Raw genomic sequence first — 25,762 nt, 5'->3', positions numbered from 1 at the left:
ACAGAACAACTTAAAACAATAGTGGAATAACTAAAAAATAACTGTAAAACAACAGTGAGAACTTAACACAGTACACAATATAAAACTTACACAATATTTTTTAAAAAATTTTGTCCCACGCTATAAAAGTAAAAAAATTAAGAATTTATTGTAAATAATCCTAAAATAAACCTGTGGTAAAGCAAAAAGAGGAAAGAAAAACTTTCGTGCTCTTTGACATATTTGTACTCTATTTTTGGAATAATAACACAAAAGTGGTAAAGATTTTGTAAATATACCATATATTATCCGTTGTTGAAGGCCCAAGCCCAAACGACTTCCATGGGCAACGGCTGCTCACCCTCGTGCTCCTACAACGGTTCCTTCTTCCACATTGCTGAAGGCTCCAAGATCTACTTCACTACAGTCACACCACCACACGCCATACCCCCGCGCTTTCTGATCAGGCGTTTTGATCTCGATGTTTACTTTCTAAATTTGCGTTTTGGATCACATTTTAGCTACTTGTTTCAAACCCTAGGCTCAACCATTCCATGAACGCTTGTCAGCGATGGCTTTCATGGCGGTCTTGGAATCAGATCTTCGTGCGCTCTGTGCTGAAGCTCGCCGTCGTTACCCGGCTGTTAAGGACGGAGCTGAGCACGCTATATTGAAGGTATGCCTTTTCTTATGCATCGTCAGTGTATAGAATTGATTAGTGAAAATGTTGTTGGAAAATTGGAACTTTTGGTGAGCTGGGAGATGTGTTTGGAATTTTCGTTGACATGAGTGAGCTTTATATGCGAGTGAAGATGGATTCTTATCATCTTTCCAGAAACGAAGTATGCGAGTGTGTCATATTTCAGTTATGATATTGAGCCGAGACACATACAATTGAATTGTTGAATTGCATTAGGCAAGACGTTGAATTATTCTAAAAAAAGTTTGGAATTACCATTGTAGTCATCAAAATGCTGAAATTGTGGAAAATTATAGTTGAATTTCACTTTTGTGAAAACAGATGAAACGTACTTTTTGCCGTTTTCTTTCTTTCCAATCCAATAAAAGCTTATGTTTTGTTTTTGTTTTATTTTTTCCTTTGCCTTAGAGAGCTTTTGGGCGGTTTCAGAAATTTTGAATTGCATTATTTATTCAGTAGGGGAATCCCCTGTCGCTGTAAATTGCTTGATTGAGACTCATGCGTTTGTTAATGATAATCTGCAGCTTCGTTCGTTGTCAAGTCCCAGTGAGATTGCGCAAAATGAAGACATTCTGCGAATCTTTCTGGTGGCTTGTGAGGTCAAGACTGTCAAGCTTAGCGTTATTGGACTTTCGTGTTTGCAGAAGTTAATATCTCATGATGCAGTTTCTGTATCAGCCTTAAAAGAGATATTATCAACACTAAAAGAAGTAAGCTTATATTTTTCAGTACTTGGGCTTGTCCGGTTATTAGTTTCTACTTTTGTTTGAATTTCACTTCTAGTGGCAGGCAAGGTAGAAGATTTTCACATGAAATTATTCTCATAAATTACAGGGTCTTTTCCTTAATAATTCAAATTAGGGAAAACATTCAATTTATTTAATTGAGCATTTTCAAACTAAATTTGGGACATATAGTTCATTGTTTAATTTGAAAAAGAGACAGAGATTAAATGTCTAAGATTGGCCTCTTTCCAAATTTATTAGGGAGCCTTGGTTATGGCGGAGGAACACCGTAATTACAAGTTAGCCACCAATACAGAGAAATAACACGTAAATATAAGAGCATTCGGGACATATATATAAAAGAGACAGAGATCAAATCTCTAAGACTGGCCTCTTTCCAAATTTATTAGGGGAGCCTTGGTTATGGCGGAGGAACACCGATTACAAGCTAGCCACAAATACAGAGAAATAAAACGTAAAGATAAGAGCATTGAGGACATATATAAAAACTTAGAGCTAGCTAAAGTCTTGATGTATGATGAGACCCCATTCTCTGGTAAGGTCTTGAAAAGACAACCCTTCAAATCCTTTTGACTTGAAAATGCAAGTTGCCACTCAAAATTTCATCTTTCCCCATATACTTCTTCAACCCCATTCTCGAAGCCTTCGAAGATCCTCTCATTTCTCTCCAACCAAACACCCCAGTTGGGAGGTTCTCCTACCCCCTTTCAATTTACACAATCTCAGACAGATAGGTTATAAGAAGCTCTTGAGTGAACTACTACTGTGCTGATTTTTTGTAAGTTAGAATTCTCATAACAGACATAAATTAATAATGATTAAGATGATAAAGCTTTCAATAGGATTCCTTCTTAGAAGAGTAACCATGGCATATAGAGAACTTATAAGACTTCTGATGTGATAGTCCTATTTTTAAGCACGTAGCTTACATTTTCTTTAGTTTATGTGAAGGTTTTTATTTTTATACCCCTGGTAGTTCAACTTGTTCCTCTTCTTTTTGCAGCATGCTGAAATGGCAGATGAAATTATTCAGCTGAAGACACTTCAGACAATATTAACAATATTGCAGTCACGTTTACATCCTGAAGATGAGGTAGTCTCATATCTTTTGAGTCTTTCTGTTTTAGTTTTTTTACTTTTCCACTTGATGTGCTTTCTTACCTGTGGTATATATTTATGGCTGGGTTTCCATGTAAGTGTTACTTTTCAAAAGTATAAAATTTGTTCGTGGCCTATAGATTAATATAATTCTAGCTGGTTTTCTCATTGTTTGTGCTGTATTGCATTTATAAGACAATACACACACAAACCTTAATCTCGCTTCATGTTGGGGACAAGTCTCATTAATCATTATATGATATTGTAGTTTGTGTATGAATAATATTTCTCATTGATAAAAATTTATATTACAGCCTATACATTTATACAGAAGGGAAATATCAGAATCAGCTATAAACAAGGAAACAAATACAAAGACAATCTACACAAGGAAATAACTCTAATACTAATTTCAGATCCTAACAAATAATCCTTATACTTCTACACGTGTATATGTTATAAAAACCCAGCTTGGAATTGAATTCTTCAAAGCTTGTTCTCGCTAGGGCCTTTGTTAGGATGTCCACAATCTGTTTCCTTGTGAAGTCAAGTTGAAAAATCTTAGAAAATTTACCTTCTTTTTTAAATAAAAAAATGAAGTGTATTTCACGTTCTCAAAAATGCAATGTGTCTATTTCAACATATTTTGTTTTGTCATGATGAATTGGACTCTTAACGATGTTGATGGTAGCTTGATTGCCGCTTTACATTTTGAAGGATGTAGGAACCTCAACCTTTAGCTCATTTACAATCCTTTTAATCCACATTCCCACTCAAATACCCAGTAACTGTGCACGATACTCTTATTCTATTTTGCTCTAAGAGACCACTGACTGTTTCTTGCTACGCCAAGTAAACAAATTACCCCAAACATAGGTGCAGTAGCCACTGGTTGGACATCTATCAATTAACTCTCTAGCCCAACTTGCATTGTTGTAGACTTCTTTGTCTCGCTTGTCATGTTTTCTAAAGAGCAAACCAAAACCTGGTGTCATTTTAAGGTATCTCAATTCTGAAGAGCAAACCAAGATCTGGTGTCATTTTAAGGCATCACAAGATACGATTTCCAATTCCAAATGATCCTCACTAGGATTGTGCATATATTGATTGACTATACTGACAGAGAAAGCAATATTTGGTTTGGTGTGGAAGAGATAGATTAGCTTTACAATAAATCTTTGATAACTCTTATCTCTACTGATTTGTTTTTAAGTTAGAGTCCATGGGAGTGTCTGGTGGTTTACTCCCAATCATTCCAGTTTCGCTTAGAAGATCTAGGATGTACTATCATTGACATATAACGATGCCTTCTTTGGATCGGGCGACCTCCATTCCAAGAAAGTATTTTAGAGTTCGTAGATCTAGGATGTACTTTCATTGACATATAACAATTCCTTCTTTGGATCGGAGGACCTTTATTCCAAGAAAGTATTTTAGAGTTCCTAGGTCGTTTATCTCAAATTTTGATGCAAGAAATCTCTTCTGAATCATCTCCAATTAAGATTATGTCATCGACATAGACAATGAGAATAGTAAGGTTCCTTAGTGATGAGTTTTGCCCTAACAAGGTATGATCGGTTTGGCATTGAGTGTATCCTACTTTTACAACTGACTTTGCAAACCTATCAAACCATGCTCGAGGTGATTGTTTCAAGCCATAAAGTAACTTTTGGAGTTTGCAAACTAATCAACCATTGACATTTTTCTTCAACCTTGGTGAAGTTTCTATAGACTTCTTCCAACTCTCCATTTAAGAATGTGTTTTTCACATCCAACTGATATAAAGGCCAATCACAATTTACAACAAGTGATAATAGAACTCTTGCTGTATTATGTTTGGCGATAGGAGCAAAAGGTCTCATGATAGTCAACTCCATATGATTGAGTAAACCCTTTGGCGACCAACCAATCCTTAAATTTGTTGATAATCCCATTTGAATTATACTTGACTGTAAAATTCCACTTACAACCAATTGTCCACTTTCCTCAAGCCAACTCAGTGAGGACCAAAGTGCTATTTTTCTCAAGATCATTTATTTCTTCATTTACTACAATCTTCCATTCAAGATCTTGTCTCATAAATGTATGGGAATCTGAACAAGATCAAGAAAAGAGACAAAGGCTCAGTATATAAATGTTAGTTTCCCATAAAAACATATATGGGAAGGTACTAGAACATTATAACACATCATATGTCAAAGAAAAAATAAAATAGTGTCTTGGGATAGGATACAACCCCACTCTCTGATGAGGTCTTGGAACGACAGGTCATCAAAACCTTTTGCTTTATAAACCCACGTTGCAACCCAAAATTTAACCTTATCTCACAAGTCGTCTACTTTATTTTCTATGATTTTGAAAATTTTGCCATTCCTTTCTAACCACACCCACAAAATAGCTAATGCTGTTGTCGACTGTAGTCTAGAAATCCTATTCCATCCTCTTACCTTGCAAGACAACACCTGTTTGCGATTTTGTGGCATGTACCATAGTATACCAAACTCTTTCAACATTCTCTATCTCATGAGTTATAGAATCCTCAACATCATGATTTTCAAGGTCGAGAGGGTTTTGATGAGTGTTTGAACAATTATTGTCTTGATCGGGAAGGATCCTGTCAATGACAAAAGGATCTTTTCTCTTTTTCAAAAAAAAAAAAAAAACAATTATTGTCTTGCATGTCGACCACTTTATTCCATACTTTTCTCCTGCTATAAACACGAAGTTCTTTGTTACCTATATCAACTTGTGCTTGAGTTTGAAGTGGCGGTAAGTTTGAAAGAGTGTTTGGATTTTCTGAGGAGGTTGCACTAGGTGTACTGTGGTTGGATAGTCAAAGAAGGCAAGGAAGAACCTGTTGACAGTGAGAGATCTAGCTGGATAGGCAAGGAAGAACCAATTGACTTTGAGAACACATGTAAAGTTTGAGCATCGTGTGTCATGATGTTGGATTGAGGAATGCAGCCTCATGATCTTGAAGTGTTTCCCAAAGTTGATATTCCTGTGAATGCTCCCCCTGAATACCAGGTTTGGGAAAGAAAGATTGTTGTTCAAAATAGGTGACATCCTAGTGTTATAAACCCTTTTTGTAACTGGGGAGTAACATTTGTACCCTTTTTTAGTGTTGGAATACTTAATGAAGAGACACTTGTTAGACTTTGGATCAAGTTTTGTTCTAAGATCATAAACACACAAAAACTGTACAACCAAAAACTCTGAATGGAAGATTTGAGGAGAAGGCCCAGATATGACGAAATGTTGCTACTAACAAATTTCTTGGAGTTTTGAATTATAGGCATATGATTTATGAGATAGGTGGTGGTGAGTAAAGCTTCCCCCCAAAACTATTAAGGAACATAATAGATTTAGAAACTTTAAGAAGATGTCCGTTTTTTCTCCGTCATTTCATTTTGTTAAGGAGTATCAACACATGAACTAATGTGAACAATTCCTTGATTTAACAGGTAAGGACCAAGAATGGGGTTAAATATTCCTTTCCATTGTCTGTTTTCAGAATTTTGATCTTTGGTTGAATTGGTTTTGAATCATGGAATGGAAAAGTTTAAAGATGAAGCAGTTTTTAATTTTTCTTTCATATGAAAATCCCTGTTGTCTTGGTGTGCTCATGGATATAAACCATCTAGCTCTATTAATATTTGTTACTCGAGAGGGTCCCTAAACATCACTACCTATCATTTAAATAGGTTGTGAAGGTTTGTAGGAAAAACTGGGTAAGAGTTTTGATTATGTTTAACAAGTTGATAGACTTCACAATGAAAGAGTTCTGGTCCTTTATGGACAAATAACTGAGGAAATAGTTTTTCAAGATAACCAAAAATTGGATGTCCAAGGCGAAAATGCCACAACATGATGGTATTTTCATTCAAAATAGACACAGAATTGAAAACAGAAATTGGAATGTTTACCACAACTCGATCTGCAAATTTGTTTACTTTTAGAAGAATCACTGAGAATATAGAGACCATCATGCATTTTAGCACTGCATAACACCTTCTCTGTGCCCTCAACTTGAAATTCATCTAGATTTGGATAAACTTCAAATATTGAGTAAGTTTGCTTATTGAGAGAAGATTACACCTTAATTTAGGGACAAATAGAATAAATGAAAGGAGAAGATCATCTAATAATACATCGACAATTTTGAGTGTGTGAGATTAGCACATGGTTTGAAGGTGCTAAAGATTTGTAAATCACCCATCATGTGGTTAGAAGCTCCTGTACTTGTGTTGGAGGTTGTAGTCATTGTGTGAGATGTAGAACCTGGATGACACATTATACTAACATTTGCCTTTGTTGGACGTGGGTTTGGCTGTTGCATAAACTGCCTAAGAGATGTCAGAGTTGCATCGATTTTGACCTTTAAGAAGTGGATGACTGTGAGAAGAATTGGTGATTGGAGCAGTTGGTTGAGAAGTGGTCTTGGTTGATTGAAGAAGTTGAGTAGCAGCCATTGGTTTAAGAAGCTAACATTTTTTTTATTTGACTTTTTGAGGAATAAGAGTTGCTTGGAACACCTTAATAATAATAAAAAAGAGTTGACAGGAACAACCATTAATAATAACGCGCAACAATCATTAATGTTTATGGGGCTTTTTAAAGGTTTTTTAAGTTGGACAGCAGAAAAACAAATATAAAATTACAATTTGGGCTTTTTTTAGGCTTAAATAGCCCATTTAACTTTCAAAATTTGAGGCGCACGCCTCTTACACATCAGCGCCTCACCCCTCAATTCAGCGCCTCACCCATTAAGGCGTACACCTCTCTTCTCCTCAGCAAGGCGCACGCCTTGGTGCAATCTTTAAACGCCTCAAAAATGCCTTTTTAAACGTTGTAACTATGTTAAACATACATATAAAAAAATTAAATATTGTTTAGACACATTAAAATAAATCTTATATTTTTATGAATTGAAAGTAGCTATGAAATATGTTTTTTTCAATAAATTTGAAGATATATTTGTTTAAAGGGAAAAAAAATAATGCTAAATATTAAAGTTTGAGGTTGAAGTGCAAATGAATGTGTATAGGTTAGGGATTTTTATCACGAAACCTTAACTTTTTAACAAAAAAGATTGGATGGAAAAGTAAAAAGGACTAATGATGCTAACCTTTTAAGGGGTTGGGGATTTGAATGCAAAAAATTTGAGGTTGGATACCTAAGTGCAAAAGGTGAGTTAGAATATGGATTTTTGCTGCAAATAAGCCATATTTTACTATTTTAGTTTATCAATGATCTCTGTATTTTGATGGAATATTGCAAGTAATGATCTTTGTAAGCACTAATGATTTGCTATTTACAGGACAATATGGCTCAAGCTCTTGATATCTGTCTTCGGCTTCTTGAAAACAGTCGATCCACTGACAGCGTGCATAGGTAAGTTTTTTTTATTAGTTTGTCAGTGAATATATTATACCAGTACAGCTTTTTTTATCATCTAGAATTCTATTTTAATTTGTAAGTTTTCCGATCGTCCAGCCTACCTTCGTACAAGCAAAGGGCCCCGATTTTCGATCATGTAGTTTCTGCCGAATCTCTTCCTTCTGGCAAGTTTGGTTCTGGAGGTTACATTTCTCGAGCTAGTTCAGTTACTAGTGAAGTTAGTCGCAGCATCAATCTTTTAGAGTATGTAGTTTTCCTAGACATTACTGATCAGTTGCTTTTGGTATTATATGTGTCGAGGATGTGTTCCTGATCTGCATTTGTAATTTTTTGTTCATCTAAGTAGATAAGTAGAAAAGTTCTGCACATTGATAGGGTATCATATTTTTTTCGTAACATTTCATGGTCTTGGTCGTATAATCGCTTTACACATGAACAGGTCATTGGAGCATGACTCTAGAGGGTCACCGTTGATGAGAGAAAACCTAACCAAAGCTGGAAAGCTTGGGCTTCGTTTGCTTGAAGACTTGACAGCTCTTTCTGCATCTGGATCTGTATGTATTGTTTATGAAGTTTTACTGTGTATAGAGTGGAATATCAACTAGATTTCTATGTGGAACTTGTACATGGTCTTTTGGAAAGTTTTCCATTATGTCTTATGTCATTTTCCATATAAAGTTAACTGCAGTTATGTCAGTAAACTGATACTTTTTTGTCTTTTTCTTCTAGGCAATTTGGTTACATGTCAATTCTCTTCAACGCTCCTTCGTACTTGATATACTCGAGTAAGAAGTTATTTCCCTTGTAGCTTATGCTCCTCTAATTCATCTTTAAATCTTAATAAACATTTATATTGGCCAAGTTGTGTTGTATTTTGTATTTTCTTTTTGAACTATTTGTAATCATGTTATTAGATTATTTTGTAATTTGTCAAAAACATGTCCCTCAGAGGTATTTATGTATATACATAGCTGATAAAGCTAATTAATATTATAAGCTATCCCTTTTGTGTTCCTAGGTTGTATATGTCAAATTGCCCACTGCCTACGTGACTTAAGCACATTGTTTTTAGGCAGATTGTGTCTGACAATGAACACATCATTGTTTTTTTTTTCTTTTCGAAATGAGACAGAGGTCACTTGTCTTAGACTGACCTCCTCCCAAAATTAATAATGAACACATCATTGTTAATAGACTGTCATTGTAATTTTGACCCTTACCTGCTGCTGAGTGTGCTGATACAAAATTGGTGAGCTCATGAAACCTTCAATTGACCGAGCGTGGCTAAGGAACATGTTAGGCCTTGGGATTAGTATGGTGGGCTAGCATATATTAAATAAAAGGGTAATTGAGTCCTTGTATTGAGGGTAGTGTTTTGGAGGGAATAGAATAGTATATATAGAATATTAAGGGGAATTGAGTGGTATGCAATGTTTTGAGTAAATACTCTAATTGCACCAAAGGAGCCTAAGGGCTCCTACCTTTTGTAATTGAGTTTCTCATACATCCAATATACTTTCTTATTGTTTTGCTACTATTTCACTCGTACTTTTGCTACTGTTCTATTGGTTCTTGAGTTGGAGTTCTCAGGTCTTATCAATTGGTATCAGAGCGAACGATTCCGATGGACGTCGACGACTTGAATGGAGAAATTAGAGGATCAATGGAGATCGGAGTCTTATGATTATCCCTCTGAATTTAATACACTGGAGGACCTTGCCTCGCTTTTGGATCAAGTACTTCTCGGGCAAGTAAGGTTACTCCGCCTCTCCCGCGATCTCCGAAGTCATGTCACAACAAGATCGGAGGACAACGATCTCAATGAGTGGATCCACCAAGCTGTGCAATCTGTTCGTATTCGCAACCAAGAAGGAATTCGAAATTGCCACGCGCCGAACCTAACTCCTGGATCTCCTTCAACAATAGAAACGGTGGGGGAATGTGATGGTAAGATGGAAATAGCAATATTAGAACACAAAAGAGCCTTTGCTAGACTCGACAGCTTCAGAAAACACAAAGGGCAGGTAGCTATACAATCAGAGCTCGTAAATGAAGATTATCTACCTTCTGTATCATTGCCCGTGCCATTCGAAGCTGCGAAGAACATCGTCGAGAAGAGGAAGGAAGAGGCGTGGCTGCTGGAGGAGTTTTCTGAGCAGAAGGATTTATTAGCCCTGGCACTAGATCTGGAAGTTGCTCCATGGGGTTCGCTCGCACCTCGGCAACGAACGGCAGCACTACCATTTCCTGAAGCGACGGAGAAAAACCAGCAGCTGAAGACGTCGCCGGAGAAGAGGGACGAACTGCTGGTGGCGTCGTTGGGATGGATTTCATCGCCGATGCCAAGGCCGATCACGTTGTGGGCAGTGACGGAGCCGAATCCACAACGGAAGTCGTCGCCGGAGTCGGAGAAGACGGAGGCGTGGACGCTGGAAGCTTCGCCGGAGATTCAGAGCTTGAAGACATCTTCCCGAGGAGCAGTCGCACATGAGGGTCGGCTGGCAAAGATGATGATGGTGCGGAGGAGCTTCTTTGCACTCAAACCCTACCAAGTAAGGCCCAAGCCCAATTCCTTAAGACTTACTTCAGCTTTGGCCCACAAGAGTAAAATTAACCCAATGGGTCACTTTGATTTACTTAAATGGGAACCCACCCACTTTATTCCTATGTCTAGTTTAGTAAGTGAGGCTCATTTTGGGAACCAAACTCCTTACTTTACTCCATCTTGGGCCCAGACATTTCAAAGTTTATATTGCTTTGACCAAGTTGTGGTCATGGCCCAACTAAACAAAGAAATAAGCCATTTTATTTTTAAAGGGGTGCAACTTTGGATGTCCTACCCAAAATGTTACATTCACAATCATGAAACAAGAGATGGGAAAGAACACTTGAAAGTGACTTTTTTGCTCATAAATGGTGAAAGTTGTCATGTTATTGGAGGCAAAAATAAAATACCTTTGGTGGATGAGAAGTTTAACCTTGGTGCTTTACTAGTGCCATTCAAGCATTGGGTTTTTGATAGAGGGCGCCAAACATTACTCCAGCCAGCCAAGGGTGCATCAAGGACATGTCAAAATACCACATTACTAACTTGGTTCTTTGACAGAGGTCGCATACAACATAGGGCTCTAGACTTGAGTGAATTGATCAATCACCTTGAGGACAAGGTGAATTTCGGGCAGCCGGTAATGTTAGGCCTTGGGATTAGTATGGTGGGCTAGCATATATTAAATAAAAGGGTAATTGAGTCCTTGTATTGAGGGTAGTGTTTTAGAGGGAATAGAATAGTATATATAGAATATTAAGGGGAATTGAGTGGTATGCAATGTTTTGAGTAAATACTCTAATTGCACCAAAGGAGCCTAAGGGCTCCTACCTTTTGTAATTGAGTTTCTCATACATCCAATATACTTTCTTATTGTTTTGCTACTATATCACTCGTACTTTTGCTACTGTTCTATTGGTTCTTGAGTTGGAGTTCTCGGGTCTTATCAGAACACGACTCGTATAGAATGAAATACCATTCCCTTCCCTGCTTTGTCTGATAATACCAAATTGGTGATACTGACCTATATCACCTTGCTCTAACTCACCAATTGCACAATTACCCCCACCAGTAGTAAAAGACAATTCTTCCCCTGAGCAGCAGTGCTCTTGCCTTGGCTAGCATAAGTGTAGGGCACCTGAGTCCTAACAAGATTGAACATGTGTTGAAAGTCTTGGATCCATAAGCGACAGCATAATATTATGTTCTGGAAATTTTAGGCCATTTTAGTTTTTGTATTTTAAATAAGATTTTTCTTCCACTTGTCTGTAATCAAGAGGTCCTTATGTTAACTCACATTTGATGTTTATCATGCAGGTTCATCTTGTCCAGTTATGTGGCTGTATTTAAAATTCTTCTTCCATATCAGCAGGTGATTTAATTTAAGTATATGTTTTTTTTTTAATATTTTTAAAAAAATTTCTTTGTCAAAAATACAAAGAAAAGAGATCGAATTTGACCTAAGTGTCTGAATACAGTTTTGAATACAATAATGTCCCGTATAAATTAGTATGATGATTTTCTGAACCAAATTAAGTGATATTATATGTGAAGTGGTGCATGTGTATATGGTTTGGGGTGGGATTTTGAGGTGAAGTAGGAAAGGTTGATGTGATTTTTAATTTAAATGTAATTCATTCTATTCAGGCTGTGTCCAGAAATACTCATTTCTGGAGAGGCACATGGATTGTAAATAGGCTCTTCCTTTGGGTGGATTCCTTTTACTTTAAACTTGTAATCTTCCTAAAGTATGCACTATTTTATTCTTACCAAAATAAAGGGAGAAAAAAGGGGGAAAAAGCACAGGGATTCTCTATACATTTAAAAGGAAAATAGGCTCAGGTTCACTTGGTTGTTATGCCTTTTGATCTCTTCATGCAACATTGTATGTTTGGACTGAAATTTTTTTATTGAATTTCTAACAGGTTTTGCGTCACCAGATATGTTCGCTTTTAATGACTTCACTCCGTCTTGATGCTGAGGTAATTGGTTTTGTTCCTTAAATGTGTGATTGCCACAAGTCTTTTTGTCCATCATGTGCAATTTTTTTTGAGTGTGGCTAAGTTAGGGACAGTTTTCACTGTTCATTATTGCTCCCCTAAACTTTTTCAATGCTCAATCAGCCTGAGGGAGAAGCAGGAGAGCCTTCTTACAGACGTTTGGTTTTGCGGTCAGTTGCTCATATTATCAGGCTTTACAGTTCATCCCTTATCACAGAATGTGAGGTGTGTGTTTTATTATTTTACCACATGGATTCTTACCCTCTCTAATTTTACACTAAGAAACGTCATGTCTTATGAGGTGAAAGGAACATAATGTCTCCGGGGTTTTCCAAATGCAGGTTTTCCTCAGTATGTTGTTGAAGGCAACTATTCTTGACCTGCCATTATGGCATCGCATTCTTGTTCTTGAAGTGCTGAGGGTAACTCTAGAACTGGAACACACTCCTTTTTTATGTAGTATATGTGACATAGAAGATTATGGTAGAGCCTTGTTAAGCTGTTTGAATAATTAGAAATGTGGAACTTTGACAGGGTTTTTGTTTGGAGGCACGAACTTTGCGGATTCTCTTCCAAAACTTTGATATGTAAGATCACTTGTACCAGTCTTCTTTTTTTGTTTAGGATATTTTATTATGTAGCTGTATTTGTTAGAATTTTCATCAGGATGTCTTTTTTCCAGCTTATGTTTGGCTTTTTTTTACATGAAATGTTTGTCATCAACAAGTTTTGTTTCCTTATTCTGAGCAGTCAGATTTATAAAAGAAATATTATCGTGCCTAATTTATCGTATCTGCTATATAGGCATCCTAAGAACACCAATATTGTTGAGGGCATGGTCAAGGCTCTGGCTAGAGTTGTTTCCAGTGTACAGGTAAGATATGTTTATGTATATATTTTATAATATTTTTTTTTATTAATCCTAGCTGGAAAAACTCATGCTAATGGTGTTTAGTTTTAAAGTTGGTGTTTTTTTTTTCCTCACAATAAAAAATTATCATCATGAATATCTTAACTTCGAGGACATTTCTTTTTTTATTTATTTTTTTTTTGAAAAAGGAAAAAGATACCACTTGTCTTAGACTGGCCTCCTCCCGGTGTAAATTGCAAGCCTCACTTAAGGCAGAGGAAAACCATAGTAAACAAAACATGAAGCAAAAAAAAAAAAACTTAAAAAACTGTAGAAAAAATTGTGACAGCAGTCACAAAATCCCAGGATTATTACAACAACACACCCCAATCCTTGCTTATGTCTAAAAAGGAGAGATCCTCGAAATGTTTAGTTCTGAAGATCAAAGTGGTAGTCCAGAATTTGATTCTTTCCCAAACATCCTCCACAGACCTTTCCAGTCCACCAAAAATTCTGCTATTTCTCTCTGTCCACACCGCCCATAATAGTGCCATAATGGCAGTCCTCCACAATTTAACTTTCCTTTTGTTCTCCATCGGTTTGCTTATTAGGACAGCAGAAACCAAGCCATGTAAGACCCAATCCAAGCAAAATTCTTTGAACAATAACGACCATATTTTCCGCGTATATATGCATTCTAGGAATAAATGCTCAATTGATTCATAACTAGTCTTGCAACAAACACATCATTATGGCACTTTTATGGGCGGTGTGGACTTTGCTTGACTTGAAGAAACTTTGACATGTAATTGATGAGACTTTATCGGATGGTAATTAATTTGCATACTGTAATTTGCTTGACTTGAAGAAACTTTGACATGTAGGGTCAAGAGACTAGTGAGGAGAGCCTGGCAGCTGTTGCAGGGATGTTCAGTAGCAAAGCTAAAGGTAATCACCTCCTTGGCTAAGATCAAATATAATAGTCTTATTTGTTTGATCAAGATAAATAGGTTTTCTAAATGTGTGTTTGTGTTGAAATCTTGGCACCTTGGGTTTGAGGATTGGTTGTCAGGAGTTCTGTATATCTAGCATATGTTATACAACTTTTACTGTTTTTCTTTTGATTTATATTGGAAATTTAAGGCGATGTGATCCTCATACTTGTGTTTGTAAGTAGTTTAAGATGTACTCCTAGAATTATAGGGGGATTCATCTATTGTATTCTTGATTTTTGAATAACAGTGACCATGTTCCTTCTGCAGGAATTGAGTGGAGCCTTGATAACGATGCGTCCAATACTGCAGTCTTAGTTGCTAGCGAAGCTCATGCTATAACTCTGGCTGTCGAGGGTTTATTAGGAGTTGTCTTTACAGTGGCTGCATTAACGGATGAAGCAATGGATGTTGGTGAGGTATTTTTTATTTATTTTTTATAAGATTTCTTCTGTATAATAGAGCAAGCGGTTCGTCTGAGGGTTGACTAGGCTTGTCTTATGTACCAGCTTGAATCTCCTAGATGTGATTCTGATCTACATATTATTAAGGCTACTGGGAAAACAGCACATCTCTGTCTGTCAATGGTTGATTCATTCTGGTTGACTATACTGGATGCTTTGTCTCTTATTTTGTCAAGGTTGGTTTAACATTGTACCAATGTATTAGTACTAGGATTATAAAGATAGTCTTCTAGTAGTGCTTTTTATTTAATAGGTCCAGCAGTGCTTTTTTTTTTTCCTTCTTTCTTTTCTTTCTAATTAGCTTTGAGTCACTTCCGTAGGTCACAAGGAGAGGCTATTGTGTTGGAAATACTAAAGGGATATCAGGCATTCACACAGGTAATCATTGCTCTTACATATCATCTCTGTATTAATGATAAGAAGCTATGGAAAATACCACCAATATTGTTGATGTGGTATTTTCCATAGCTTCTTCCTTGTACTACAATATCATTAATACAAGTGTCGTTTCTTCAGAAAAATACATACATATATAGGTCTCGAATGCAGTTGCAGTTTGAATATACGGGTTCTATCATGCCACATAATATATTTTCCATGTTGTATATGTTGTTGCAAGGATTTTTCCGGCTTAAACTATTTCCTCTTTCTTGACCAATGTAAATGATGATTCCAGGCATGTGGGGTTCTTCACGCCATTGAGCCTTTAAACTCCTTTTTAGCATCACTTTGCAAGTTTACTATAAATTTTCCAAATGAAGCAGAGAAAAGAAGGTACTAAATAATAAATGTCTTTGAAATTCTTATGTTTTATGATCAACAATGGTCAGATTTCTACAAAAAAGCTTATTTCTATGATAATTGTATTTTAATTTCGTGAAGTACTATAGTAATCTTGTATAATTTTATCATTTTGGGACTTTTTGTTTTATTATTACTATTATTTTTTATAAGAAAATATTTTTTGTAGATGCTGCTTGCATGAGTTTCACCTCTGTGATGTTGTTTTAATATCTTTTTTTATTTACCTAAAAAATTTGTTTTTGAGAGCCACAAACTGAGATATTTCATTACAAGAAGTCTTTCCAACTCATTAATAACAAGGGAAAATAAAACCTAAGAGGAGTAGCTCAAACGGCCAGGCATATGATTTGCTTAAATTTTAGCTAAAATTTTCTAGTCCCATATATTTTAAAGTTAGGCAAGGAATCCTTGTTAAAAAAAAGAGAAGAAGAAAAAAGAACATATTCAAAAACATGCTAAAACCCTATGAATAAAACCTGTGATTTGCTTTTCTTTCACATAATTTTTGTTCTTAGACACGTCATCAAACCTTTGACTTGAGGAGGTTGCTGTAACCATTCTAAGAGGTTTCAGGTCTTAAATGTAGTTATGACTAATCTTTTCCAGTGACCAGACAATATAGAAGTTTTGGGTTTAATTTGAGATTTTGGCAGTGCTTTACAGTCTCCTGGTTCGAAACGTTCTGAATTGTCAGTTGATCAAAAGGAAAGCATTGTTCTTACCCCGAAAAATGTGCAGGTATTTTCTTTGGTCTTGTTATTGTGGTACTTCTGTTTCGCCTTTACTTTGATCATCTTTATCTGCTTTAATTTTATTCTGAATGTCTGTACATAAAGTTTTGGTTTTCTTGATGATCAGTATTTCTAATTCCGTTTGTTTCTGCTACCAGGCCTTGAGAACTCTCTTCAACATTTCTCATCGCTTGCATAATGTGTTAGGTCCATCTTGGGTCCTGGTATGTCATTTGATTTTGGATATCTGACTAAAAACCTGGAATTCTTTCCCTGATTCTTTCCATTGAAAATTGGCAGGTCTTGGAAACCCTGGCAGCTCTAGACCGAGCAATCCACTCACCACATGCCAGCACACAGGTAATCTTGAAAAGATACTAATGCAACATCATGTAGCTCAGGTTTGCAGCATATTTGATCTAACAGGGCTTTGAATTATATTATTTGGATAAATATAGCTAGACAATTTTTCTAATTTTGGTTAAATACATGTTAGTTTGGATTCCAAGTGGCTGGTTAATGAAATCTTGTACAAATCTCTGATAAATTTTAAGTGTCTCCATTTGTTTTGTCTTTAGCACATATAATCATGAAGCTGTGTAAAATAGCCAGTGGTATGGTTTTTGTGCATACTTGTAAGATGGCTTATAAGGGGTGAATCCCAAACCTTACAAAAACACCAAATAGAAAAACAATTGGCAGTTTGCCAATGTCACATGGATTCGAGATGCATGCACAGTGGTTGGAGTTTAAAGATTTAGTCTAACAAAACTGAGCTAGCTATCTCTCATAAAAAAAAAAACCAAGCTAGCTAAATCTCATCTGAGGTCTCTGCATATTTATGTAATAATCTATTTTGGGGGGTTAAGTTTAAAAATTGGCCATTGGGGCCACTGTGATGCAGAGAAATTGATCTCAATTCTTGCATACCCACAACTATCCCCTTCTCACCTATATAACTATCCATTTCTCCTCTCAATAACCACCCTTAATACAATGACTCAAATGCCCTTTTCATTTAATCATGGGAACTAACACAGATATCTAGAATTTTCTAAGCTTTGAAAATGCGCATAAATGACTGTTGGCCTTTTGGTCTAAACATCAAATCTTAGGCTGCATAAGAAATGTCTTCCGAAGTTAAGTGAAAAAACACATGATTATTGATTAAGTAGAGAATTGGAAAGAATTAAGAAACATTGAAGAAGGCAGGAAAAGTTGATTTTGGTTGCCATGTGGTAACTGGAAACTAGTATTTTTGTTTGGGGCTTTCTTACAGCATTCTTCTAGAGTTTAACTGTTTAAGTATATTAAGCTTTAGTTTATCTTGACAGGAGGTCTCTACTGGCGTAAAGAAGTTAATGAGGGAATCATCTGGCCAGTACAGTGACTTCAGTATTCTTTCTTCATTGAACTCTCAGGTAAATCATGCAACACACTGTTTGTTTAGTAGGATATATACATACACGTACACATATTTAAATGATATTTTAGGTGAAAATTGGTTTAAGATCTTTAAGAAAATATTAGATGCGACCTGTTCTTGTTGGTTGCAGCTGTTGATGTTACTCTGTTGTGGAAAGGAATTACAAAAATGACCTGATTTCTGGGACGTCTAAAACTATTAGCCACTCTTCAATTTTTTCTACTTTAAATAGGATAATAACTTTGCATTTGAAAAAATGTGAGCGTTTCATCATTCTTGTTTAAGATCTCTTAGAAAATATTAGATGCTACCTGTTCTTGTTGGTTGCAGCTGTTGATGTTACTCTGTTGTGGGAAGGAATTACAAAAATGACCTGATTTCTGGGACGTCTAAAACTATTAGCCACTCTTCAATTTTTTCTACTTTAAATAGGATAATAACTTTGCATTTGAAAAAATGTGAGCGTTTCATCATTCTTGTTTCTGTACTTGTAAATATTAATGTTTGTATCTGCTTGCGTAAATATTAATGTCTGTATCTGCTTGCATAAACAATTAATATAATGTGATATGTATTAATTCTGTCCCTTTTTTTCTATGTTGTTTCACTGTTCTTGTGTATTATTCTCTCATAAATCCAAGCTGTTGTTATTTAAAAAAAATGAACTATATATTCTGACTTTTTTTCCTTGTGAAGCTGTTCGAGAGCTCAGCTCTGATGCATATATCTGCCGTGAAATCCCTTCTTTCTGCATTACGTCAGCTTTCAGAACAATGCATATCTGGATCTTCAAGTGGCGCCGGGCCATCATCGAGTCAAAAACTTGGAAGCATCACTTTTTCAGTGGAAAGAATGATATCCATCCTTGTAAATAATCTTCACAGTATGTAATGTGTTTTTGCAGAAGTTTGTCACAGTAATGACATTTTTTTAACACCTGATACATGTACATGAACCATCTTAAGTCATTTTATGTGATTATAATCTTGTTGAAGACTTCCCTTAATACTCATTAGGCATTGAGAGATGCGTATAGGTTTTAAAGATGCATGATTCATGTTTTTTTTTTCTTAATAATTGTTTGGATTAGTGATATTTTTGCCATTTAACAGGAATAGAGCCCTTATGGGATCAAGTTGTGGGCCACTTTCTTGAGGTATTTTCTTCTATTTTTCTTGTACTTCTAGGTCCATCTGCATTCTCCTTGACATCCTTCTGTGATTTACAGCTTGCAGATAAACCTAACCAGAATTTACGAAACATGGCACTAGATGCATTAGATCAATCTATATGTGCGGTTTTAGGTTCAGATCACTTCCAGGATCTGTCAACCAGACCCAAAGGGATATCACAGAATGTGAGAACTCTGTCTTCCTAATAATTTGTAGCTGTTTAACTAGTGAAATAAGAATTGACATTTCTTATCATTGATATATTCTCTCTCTAGATGGAAACCAATCAAACCACGCTTAGAGAAATGAAATCACTTGAATGTGCTGTCATTTCTCCGTTGAGAGTTCTATATTTCTCTACTGAGAGTGTGGATGCACGTGCCGGGTCTTTAAAGATTCTTTTGCATGTTTTAGAGGTAAACTTATATTACTAAGTTTTTAAAGTTGCTTTTCATTACTCATATAAATGTAACGTATTATTTTTGAAATAAATAAATTGCAGAGGCATGGAGAAAAACTACACTACAGTTGGCCAAATATTCTTGAGATGTTGAGGTTTATCTTATTTAAGCTTCAGTGCTCAATTTTTCTTTTTCCTTTTTTTTTGTTGGGGAACGTACAATAATATGGTAAACTTAGTTTCTTTAAATATTATATATACATATCACCAAAATGTGGTTTTGTTTTTCATCTTTATGGTTTTCTTTTTCTTTCCATATTATGGTAATGTTAATTTTATTTATCTTTTTTTTTTTTTTTTTTTTTTTTTTTTTATGATATTCGGTTAATAGTTTCGAATTAGTTATTTTTAAAAGGGTTATTGGCGTGAAACCCCCTTATACTTTAATTTTTATACACTTAACCCTCTTATTTTTTTTAGCGGCAAAATTCCTTTAAATTTACTTTTTTTTTTTGGAAATTTGAGACAACACTTAAATATCTGTATATACGTGACAACAAAACCTCGAAGCCAATACAGTAGTAATTCAATTGATATTTAACGGTGATTTTTGATTGATGCCTCAAATTTACAAAAAAAGTATACGTGAGGGATTTTGCCACCAAGAAAAAAGATAAAGGGGTTAAGTGTATAAAATCAAAACATAAAGAGGTTTGGCCGCCAATAACCCCTTTTTAAAATTGATGTGATAGGAACTGGTTACGGCTATCAAAATAACTTTTTTGGTAATGTTGTAGTAACCAGTAACCACTGTTTTTTAGTAAAGTTTACTAAAAACAGAGTGGTAGCCACAAATTAGTTTTTTTTTTTTTTTTTTTTTTTTTTTATATAATGGTAAGCTGTTAGTACCTCATCAGTGATTCTAAACAAAAATATAGGAAAAACCCCATAAAAAATGGACAATGTTAATCCCATATTTAATAAACTTATAGAGAAAAAACCATATTTCGTGTCATTTTTTCATTTTTTTCCTTCTTTGCGAGTCTTATTTGCAAAAGTTGATCCTCTCCACTTCCTTTCATTTCCAAGGTCGGTAGCTGATGCTTCAGAGAAGGAACTTGTCACTCTGGGCTTCCAGGTTAGAAAAAGACTTTAGATATCCAGCTTTGGGGATTTATATTTATCATATACGTATATGAAACCACTTCTTTTATAGATTTGTTACTTCCTTATCTTCAGCTCAAATTAAATGTTTCTTGCAGAGCTTACGTGTGATCATGAATGATGGGCTTTCTAATATACCACCGGACTGTCTTCCAGTGTAAGTTATTTATTTGACAAGACACAATGATGTTATTGATAATCCCAAAATTCCTCTTCTAACATGTCAAATCTACACAAAAATCTTTGATTTCTCTCTTCCTATACATTCCAACAAATGGTCATTGAAGCAGAGGTTCATAACAATAACAATTTCCTTTGTTACAAAAATCAGGACAGCTTATTGGAGGATCTCACTTTGATCACCCTTTTTCTATCCTTCCTTATATACACATTACTGCATTGAATTCATAGGCTAGGCTGTATATGATTGATCTACTCATTAAACTTATGAATGATTTTCATGCTTAGGTTCTACTCTCCTATTCAATAACAGTACATATTCTGTAATTGCTTGATTGGTGCTTTTGCAAGTATACATAGATGTGGACAATGATGTCTAAAGTACATATATGTTTACAAACATTGATGAGTAATAGTTAATAATTTCTTTACTCGGAACATGGAAACCTAGAATTACCATTTTCTTTACATTTTTAATTGATACAAGGCAATTTATGTATATATATTAAAAAAGACCTAGAACTACGGCTTCAAATAATTGTTGGTCTGATTCCATTATTACACTCAAATATTGCAGCTGTGTAGATGTGACTGGAGCTTACAGTGCTCAAAAGACAGAGCTTAACATAAGCTTGACAGCCATAGGTCTTTTGTGGACTACAACTGACTTTATTGCAAAGGGCATTACACATGGATCCATGGAAGAAACGGAAACAGGTATAGGAATTCTTGTTATTGCAGATTACTGTTGTAAATGTTTTGTGTACATAATTTTCTTTCCTAATGCTTTTCTTTTATAATGGTATACCAGATGGGCACTCTGTTTCAGAGCAAATGGATGTTCAAAAACCCGAAGAAAAATCACTCAATGTGTTGGACCAAGCTTCCTTTGTTCAACATGACAAGTTGCTTTTCTCAGTTTTCTCATTGCTTAAAAACCTTGGAGCTGATGAGAGACCAGAGGTAGGGCGACTAAGTTTTGGTATTTGATAATATTATTGCAGTGCCAGTGGAAGGTTTCAACATAAATGTCACAAATTTCAGATTTGTACATCTGTGTTTTACTTACCATTTCTAAATGATTTTTCTTTTTTGGTTTCAATTCAATGCATGATGAATTCATAACTTGGTTATAATTGGTGACAGAAAGTTTTTAGATTTAGTTGATCGTCATCCTACATTTTTTTAATAAAAATATTTTTTTTTTTGAAAAAAGAGGAGAGATCAGAGTTAAAGACTGATCACCCTCTAACATAGATTAATGCCCTCACTTAAGGCGGAGGAAAGCCAAATAAACAAGGAACATAGAAAAAATACAGAAAAGAAAAAAACAAAAGCAAAGTCAAAACGAAATACAGAAGATACAAGAAATTGCAAAGCAATATCAAAGTTACAAGAAGACTCTCCAGTCTCTGCTCAGGTCTAGAAAGGACAGGTCTTCGAAATGCTTTGCTCTAAAAACCCATGTTGCTGTCCAGAACTTAATTTTGTCCCACACTACTTCTGCTGAATTCTCTATATCTTCAAAAATTCTGGTGTTTCTTTCCAACCAGATAGCCCAGAGTGTTGCTAGGACAGCCGTCTTCCAAAGGATATCCTTACGTTTGCTTCCTTGTAGTTTACTCCAATGTAGAAATAGGTGATCGACTTCTTCTCCACTACTCTTGCAGCATACACACCACCCCGGAGATATGAACATAAAAGGTCGCCTTCGTTGTAAAACGTCGTGCACGTTCACTTTCCCGAGCACAACTAGCCATGCAAAAATTTTGACCTTGGACGGAGCTGTGCTTTTCCATAAAGGTTTGGACCAAGAGGGCCTAGCTACACTTTGGTTGGAAGTAAACCAAACGAATGCCGATTTGCTTGAGAAGATTCCATTGGCATCAGGTTTCCAAATTCTGCTATCAACATTAACGTTCAGTAATTTAACCTGTTCCAATTGTTGTAACAATCCTATAAGGCTAGGCAATTCCCTTTCCAATAAGTTCCTTCTGAACTTGAAATCCCAACTTCCCACACTTTCTCCCGCTGCACCTTCCACAACTACAAGATCTTTTATACTTACGTTTTTAGCTCTAGAGATCAGGGCTAAGTCCGGATAAGTGTGTAGTAACGGTGGACCGTTTAGCCACTCATCTTCCCAGAAACGAACTTTGTCTCCATTTCCAACCTTAAACTTTACTAGGCTTAAAAATTCATCATAAAGATCTGCAATGTCCTTCCATGGTCCCCTCGGGGACATTCGATCCCCCTTTTTTGAATCCCAGAAATTATTTGCCATCCCATAACGACTCAAGATCACCCTATGCCACAAAGATTCAGCTTCTAGAGGAAATCGCCATAGCCATTTCATCAACAGGCTTTTGTTTCTTAATGCCAATCTTCCAATGCCTAAGCCGCCCTCCAACCTTGGTGTACTAACCAAGTCCCAAGCAACCAAGTGATCGCCACCCGCTATGTCTCCTCCTTCCCAAAGGAAATCTCTCATCATTTTCTCCAAGGAATTGATTACTGAAGAGGGTGCCTTAAATAAGGACAAGAAGTAAATTGGGAGAGAAGATAGGACTGATTGAATAAGTGTATATCTACCTCCCCTAGATAAAAAAGCGCATTTCCACCCATCTAGTCTTTTAGCACACTTTTCCAACACAGGATCCCAGAAAACTTTCTTCCTATTTTTTGTGACCCTGCCAATGGCATTCCTAGATACTTCATTGGCCAACATCCCACCTCGCAACCAATTTGAGCGGCACATTGTGAAATCACTTGTTCGTCCGTACAAAGACCCAACAATTGGCTTTTGCTTAGATTAACTTTAAGTCCCGATATTGCACAGAAACCTTCGATAATCCTAACAAACTTCATAAGAGATTCTTTATCATTCGCGAAAAGTAAAGTATCATCAGCGAACTGCAGGTGGCTGACCTGAATTTTATCTTTCCCCACAATGAATCCTGATAAAGACCCGGAAGCAACTGCTTTATCCACCATTCTGCCTAGAATGTCAGCTACCAAAGTGAAAAGAAAAGGCGAAAGAGGATCTCCTTGTCTCAATCCTCGCGATCCTCTGAATTTCCCTCTTGGTCTGCCATTGACAAATATAGAGAATGAAGTGGTTGAGAGGCACCCTCTAATCCATTTCCTCCAAGTTTCTCCAAAACCCTTTCTGAGCATTACCAAATCCAGAAAATCCCATTTGACTCTATCATAAGCTTTTTCGAAGTCTATCTTGAACACTAATCCACTTTTACCCCTGCTTCTATAATCTTCGACTGTTTCATTAGCAATCAATACTGAGTCCAGTATTTGTCTCCCCTCCACAAAAGCAGATTGTGTGTCTGATATTGTGTCTCCCAAAATGTACTTTAGCCTTATAGCGAGTGCTTTAGCAATGATCTTATACACACTTGTTATAAGGCTAATTGGTCTACAGTTTGTACTTTATTTATGTTGTTCATGATTACATTTGTGGGAGATAAATATATTCTAACTCATAACATCTTATATTACTGTCTACGGTACACTTTCAGCGTTATTTTAGGCTGAAACTTAATCTGGCACTCCAGTTTCTGCTTACATTATTGTGTGTATATATATATCGTTCCGTGTTTTTTTTTTTTAAATTCAGTCAAACAAAAAATGTATGATCTTATTGTATACTCAGGTGAGGAATTCTGCGGTGAGGACACTTTTTCAGACTCTTGGAAGTCATGGACAGAAACTTTCCGAAAGCATGTGGGAGGATTGCCTGCAGAATTATGTTTTTTCTACTTTGGATCTTGCTTCTCACATGGTTGGTGAAAAGTGGTTATAAAAGATTAAGGGGTCTTTCCTCCCATATGTTGTTGTGATCTGAATGTATTATTTTAGGTTGCAACCTCATCTAAAGATGAATGGCAAGGAAAAGAACTTGGAACTCGACAAGGAAAAGCTGTCCACATGCTCATACATCATAGGTACATAGTTAAGATCCTATTATCCTGATCTCTGTCAAACCTCATTTTGAAAAAAATAAACGCATTTGAAAGAAAAAAGTAGAGAAGGATCTAGTAAAGTTTTTATATTTCTCTCATCTAGTATTAAATGTTTTTATGTTAAATGAATTCAGTCGCAACACAGCTCAGAAACAGTGGGATGAAACACTTGTACTTATTCTTGGTGGAATAGCTCGTATTCTACGTTCTTTCTTCCCTTTACTCAGAAGCTTGAAGAGTTTCTGCTCAGGTAGACCAACTAACAGATCTTGATGCTCTTGCTTTTTTATGTTTTCAGTAAATCGAAATTCAATTATGAAAATAACACAAAAATTGCACTTATTCAGGATGGGAATGTTTGGTTCAATTTGTAAACAATAGCATTCTAAATGATAGTAAAGAGGTTGCTCTTGCAGCAATAAGCTGTTTGCAAATAACTGTTCTTTCTCACTCTTCCAAGGTAATTATCAAATTTGGCTCTGTTTTTCCCTGAATACATCTGGTTTTGTGTTTTATTTTGTTTTTTCATCCTTGAATTTTTTGGCTAGTTTGTGAGAACATATGGTGTACCAGTTATGCTAATAATAGTGCTGAAATTTGTGCTGTGCTTAAGAAAGTTTGAAGGACATTGAGTTAATATTGAAAAGAATTAAATTTTAGGGTTGTTTGTTCACATGTTAAATTGTGTACTTGGAGACATGAGACCTCTGCACTTATCAATGCATAATTTGAATGATTTAGTTTTGAGTGTTTTGTTTGTTTATATGCTTTGTTGTAGTTTTTGGAGGATGTCTTGTTTGTGAATATGTTATTTCTTGTTCTTGTACTCTTTTATTCTCCCCCTTCTATTGTTTGGTAAAATTTTCAAGTTTGTGTCATGCAGGGAAACTTACCGATGCCTTACCTTACATCAGTACTTAATACCTACGAGCATGTTATTCAGAAGTCAACAAACTACAGTGGTAACACAGCTAGCAAGGTGAAGCAGGAGATTTTACATGGTCTTGGTAATGATTTAATTGAGCAAGATAGTTGATCATTTACCTGTGCATCTTTTTTATGATGCAGAGATACATGCATTATCTGAAATACCCTGTAAATATTGTTAATACTTTTTATTTGCAGTTATCTATC

General features: G+C 35.8%; 1 protein-coding gene across 1 annotated transcript in view; it reads left to right on the top strand.

Moving 5' to 3' along the window:
- The first annotated feature begins 325 nt into the window (after positions 1-325).
- The window catches only part of LOC115718676 (uncharacterized), a 29,497-nt gene continuing 4,060 nt past the window's right edge, over positions 326-25,762 (top strand). The window contains exons 1-36 of the mRNA XM_061110462.1: positions 326-655; positions 1,204-1,389; positions 2,429-2,518; positions 7,844-7,907; positions 8,004-8,166; positions 8,363-8,477; positions 8,653-8,708; positions 11,786-11,840; positions 12,394-12,450; positions 12,592-12,693; positions 12,810-12,890; positions 13,003-13,055; positions 13,273-13,342; positions 14,203-14,266; positions 14,581-14,729; positions 14,820-14,950; positions 15,095-15,152; positions 15,451-15,548; positions 16,232-16,316; positions 16,468-16,533; positions 16,610-16,669; positions 17,644-17,730; positions 18,432-18,618; positions 18,848-18,891; positions 18,964-19,092; positions 19,183-19,323; positions 19,410-19,462; positions 20,397-20,445; positions 20,570-20,628; positions 21,229-21,368; positions 21,463-21,614; positions 24,319-24,447; positions 24,525-24,610; positions 24,763-24,878; positions 24,976-25,088; positions 25,512-25,635. Coding sequence (XP_060966445.1) covers positions 551-655; positions 1,204-1,389; positions 2,429-2,518; positions 7,844-7,907; positions 8,004-8,166; positions 8,363-8,477; positions 8,653-8,708; positions 11,786-11,840; positions 12,394-12,450; positions 12,592-12,693; positions 12,810-12,890; positions 13,003-13,055; positions 13,273-13,342; positions 14,203-14,266; positions 14,581-14,729; positions 14,820-14,950; positions 15,095-15,152; positions 15,451-15,548; positions 16,232-16,316; positions 16,468-16,533; positions 16,610-16,669; positions 17,644-17,730; positions 18,432-18,618; positions 18,848-18,891; positions 18,964-19,092; positions 19,183-19,323; positions 19,410-19,462; positions 20,397-20,445; positions 20,570-20,628; positions 21,229-21,368; positions 21,463-21,614; positions 24,319-24,447; positions 24,525-24,610; positions 24,763-24,878; positions 24,976-25,088; positions 25,512-25,635 — 3,517 coding nt within the window. The 5' untranslated portion in view covers positions 326-550. The remainder of the gene's footprint in view (positions 656-1,203; positions 1,390-2,428; positions 2,519-7,843; positions 7,908-8,003; positions 8,167-8,362; positions 8,478-8,652; positions 8,709-11,785; positions 11,841-12,393; positions 12,451-12,591; positions 12,694-12,809; positions 12,891-13,002; positions 13,056-13,272; positions 13,343-14,202; positions 14,267-14,580; positions 14,730-14,819; positions 14,951-15,094; positions 15,153-15,450; positions 15,549-16,231; positions 16,317-16,467; positions 16,534-16,609; positions 16,670-17,643; positions 17,731-18,431; positions 18,619-18,847; positions 18,892-18,963; positions 19,093-19,182; positions 19,324-19,409; positions 19,463-20,396; positions 20,446-20,569; positions 20,629-21,228; positions 21,369-21,462; positions 21,615-24,318; positions 24,448-24,524; positions 24,611-24,762; positions 24,879-24,975; positions 25,089-25,511; positions 25,636-25,762) is intronic.

This window comes from Cannabis sativa, chromosome 2 (assembly GCF_029168945.1).
Source record: "Cannabis sativa cultivar Pink pepper isolate KNU-18-1 chromosome 2, ASM2916894v1, whole genome shotgun sequence".
Classification (NCBI taxonomy): domain Eukaryota; kingdom Viridiplantae; phylum Streptophyta; class Magnoliopsida; order Rosales; family Cannabaceae; genus Cannabis; species Cannabis sativa.
The sequence above is the reverse complement of the archived record's forward strand: the minus strand, read 5'-3'. Positions and strand labels throughout refer to the sequence as shown.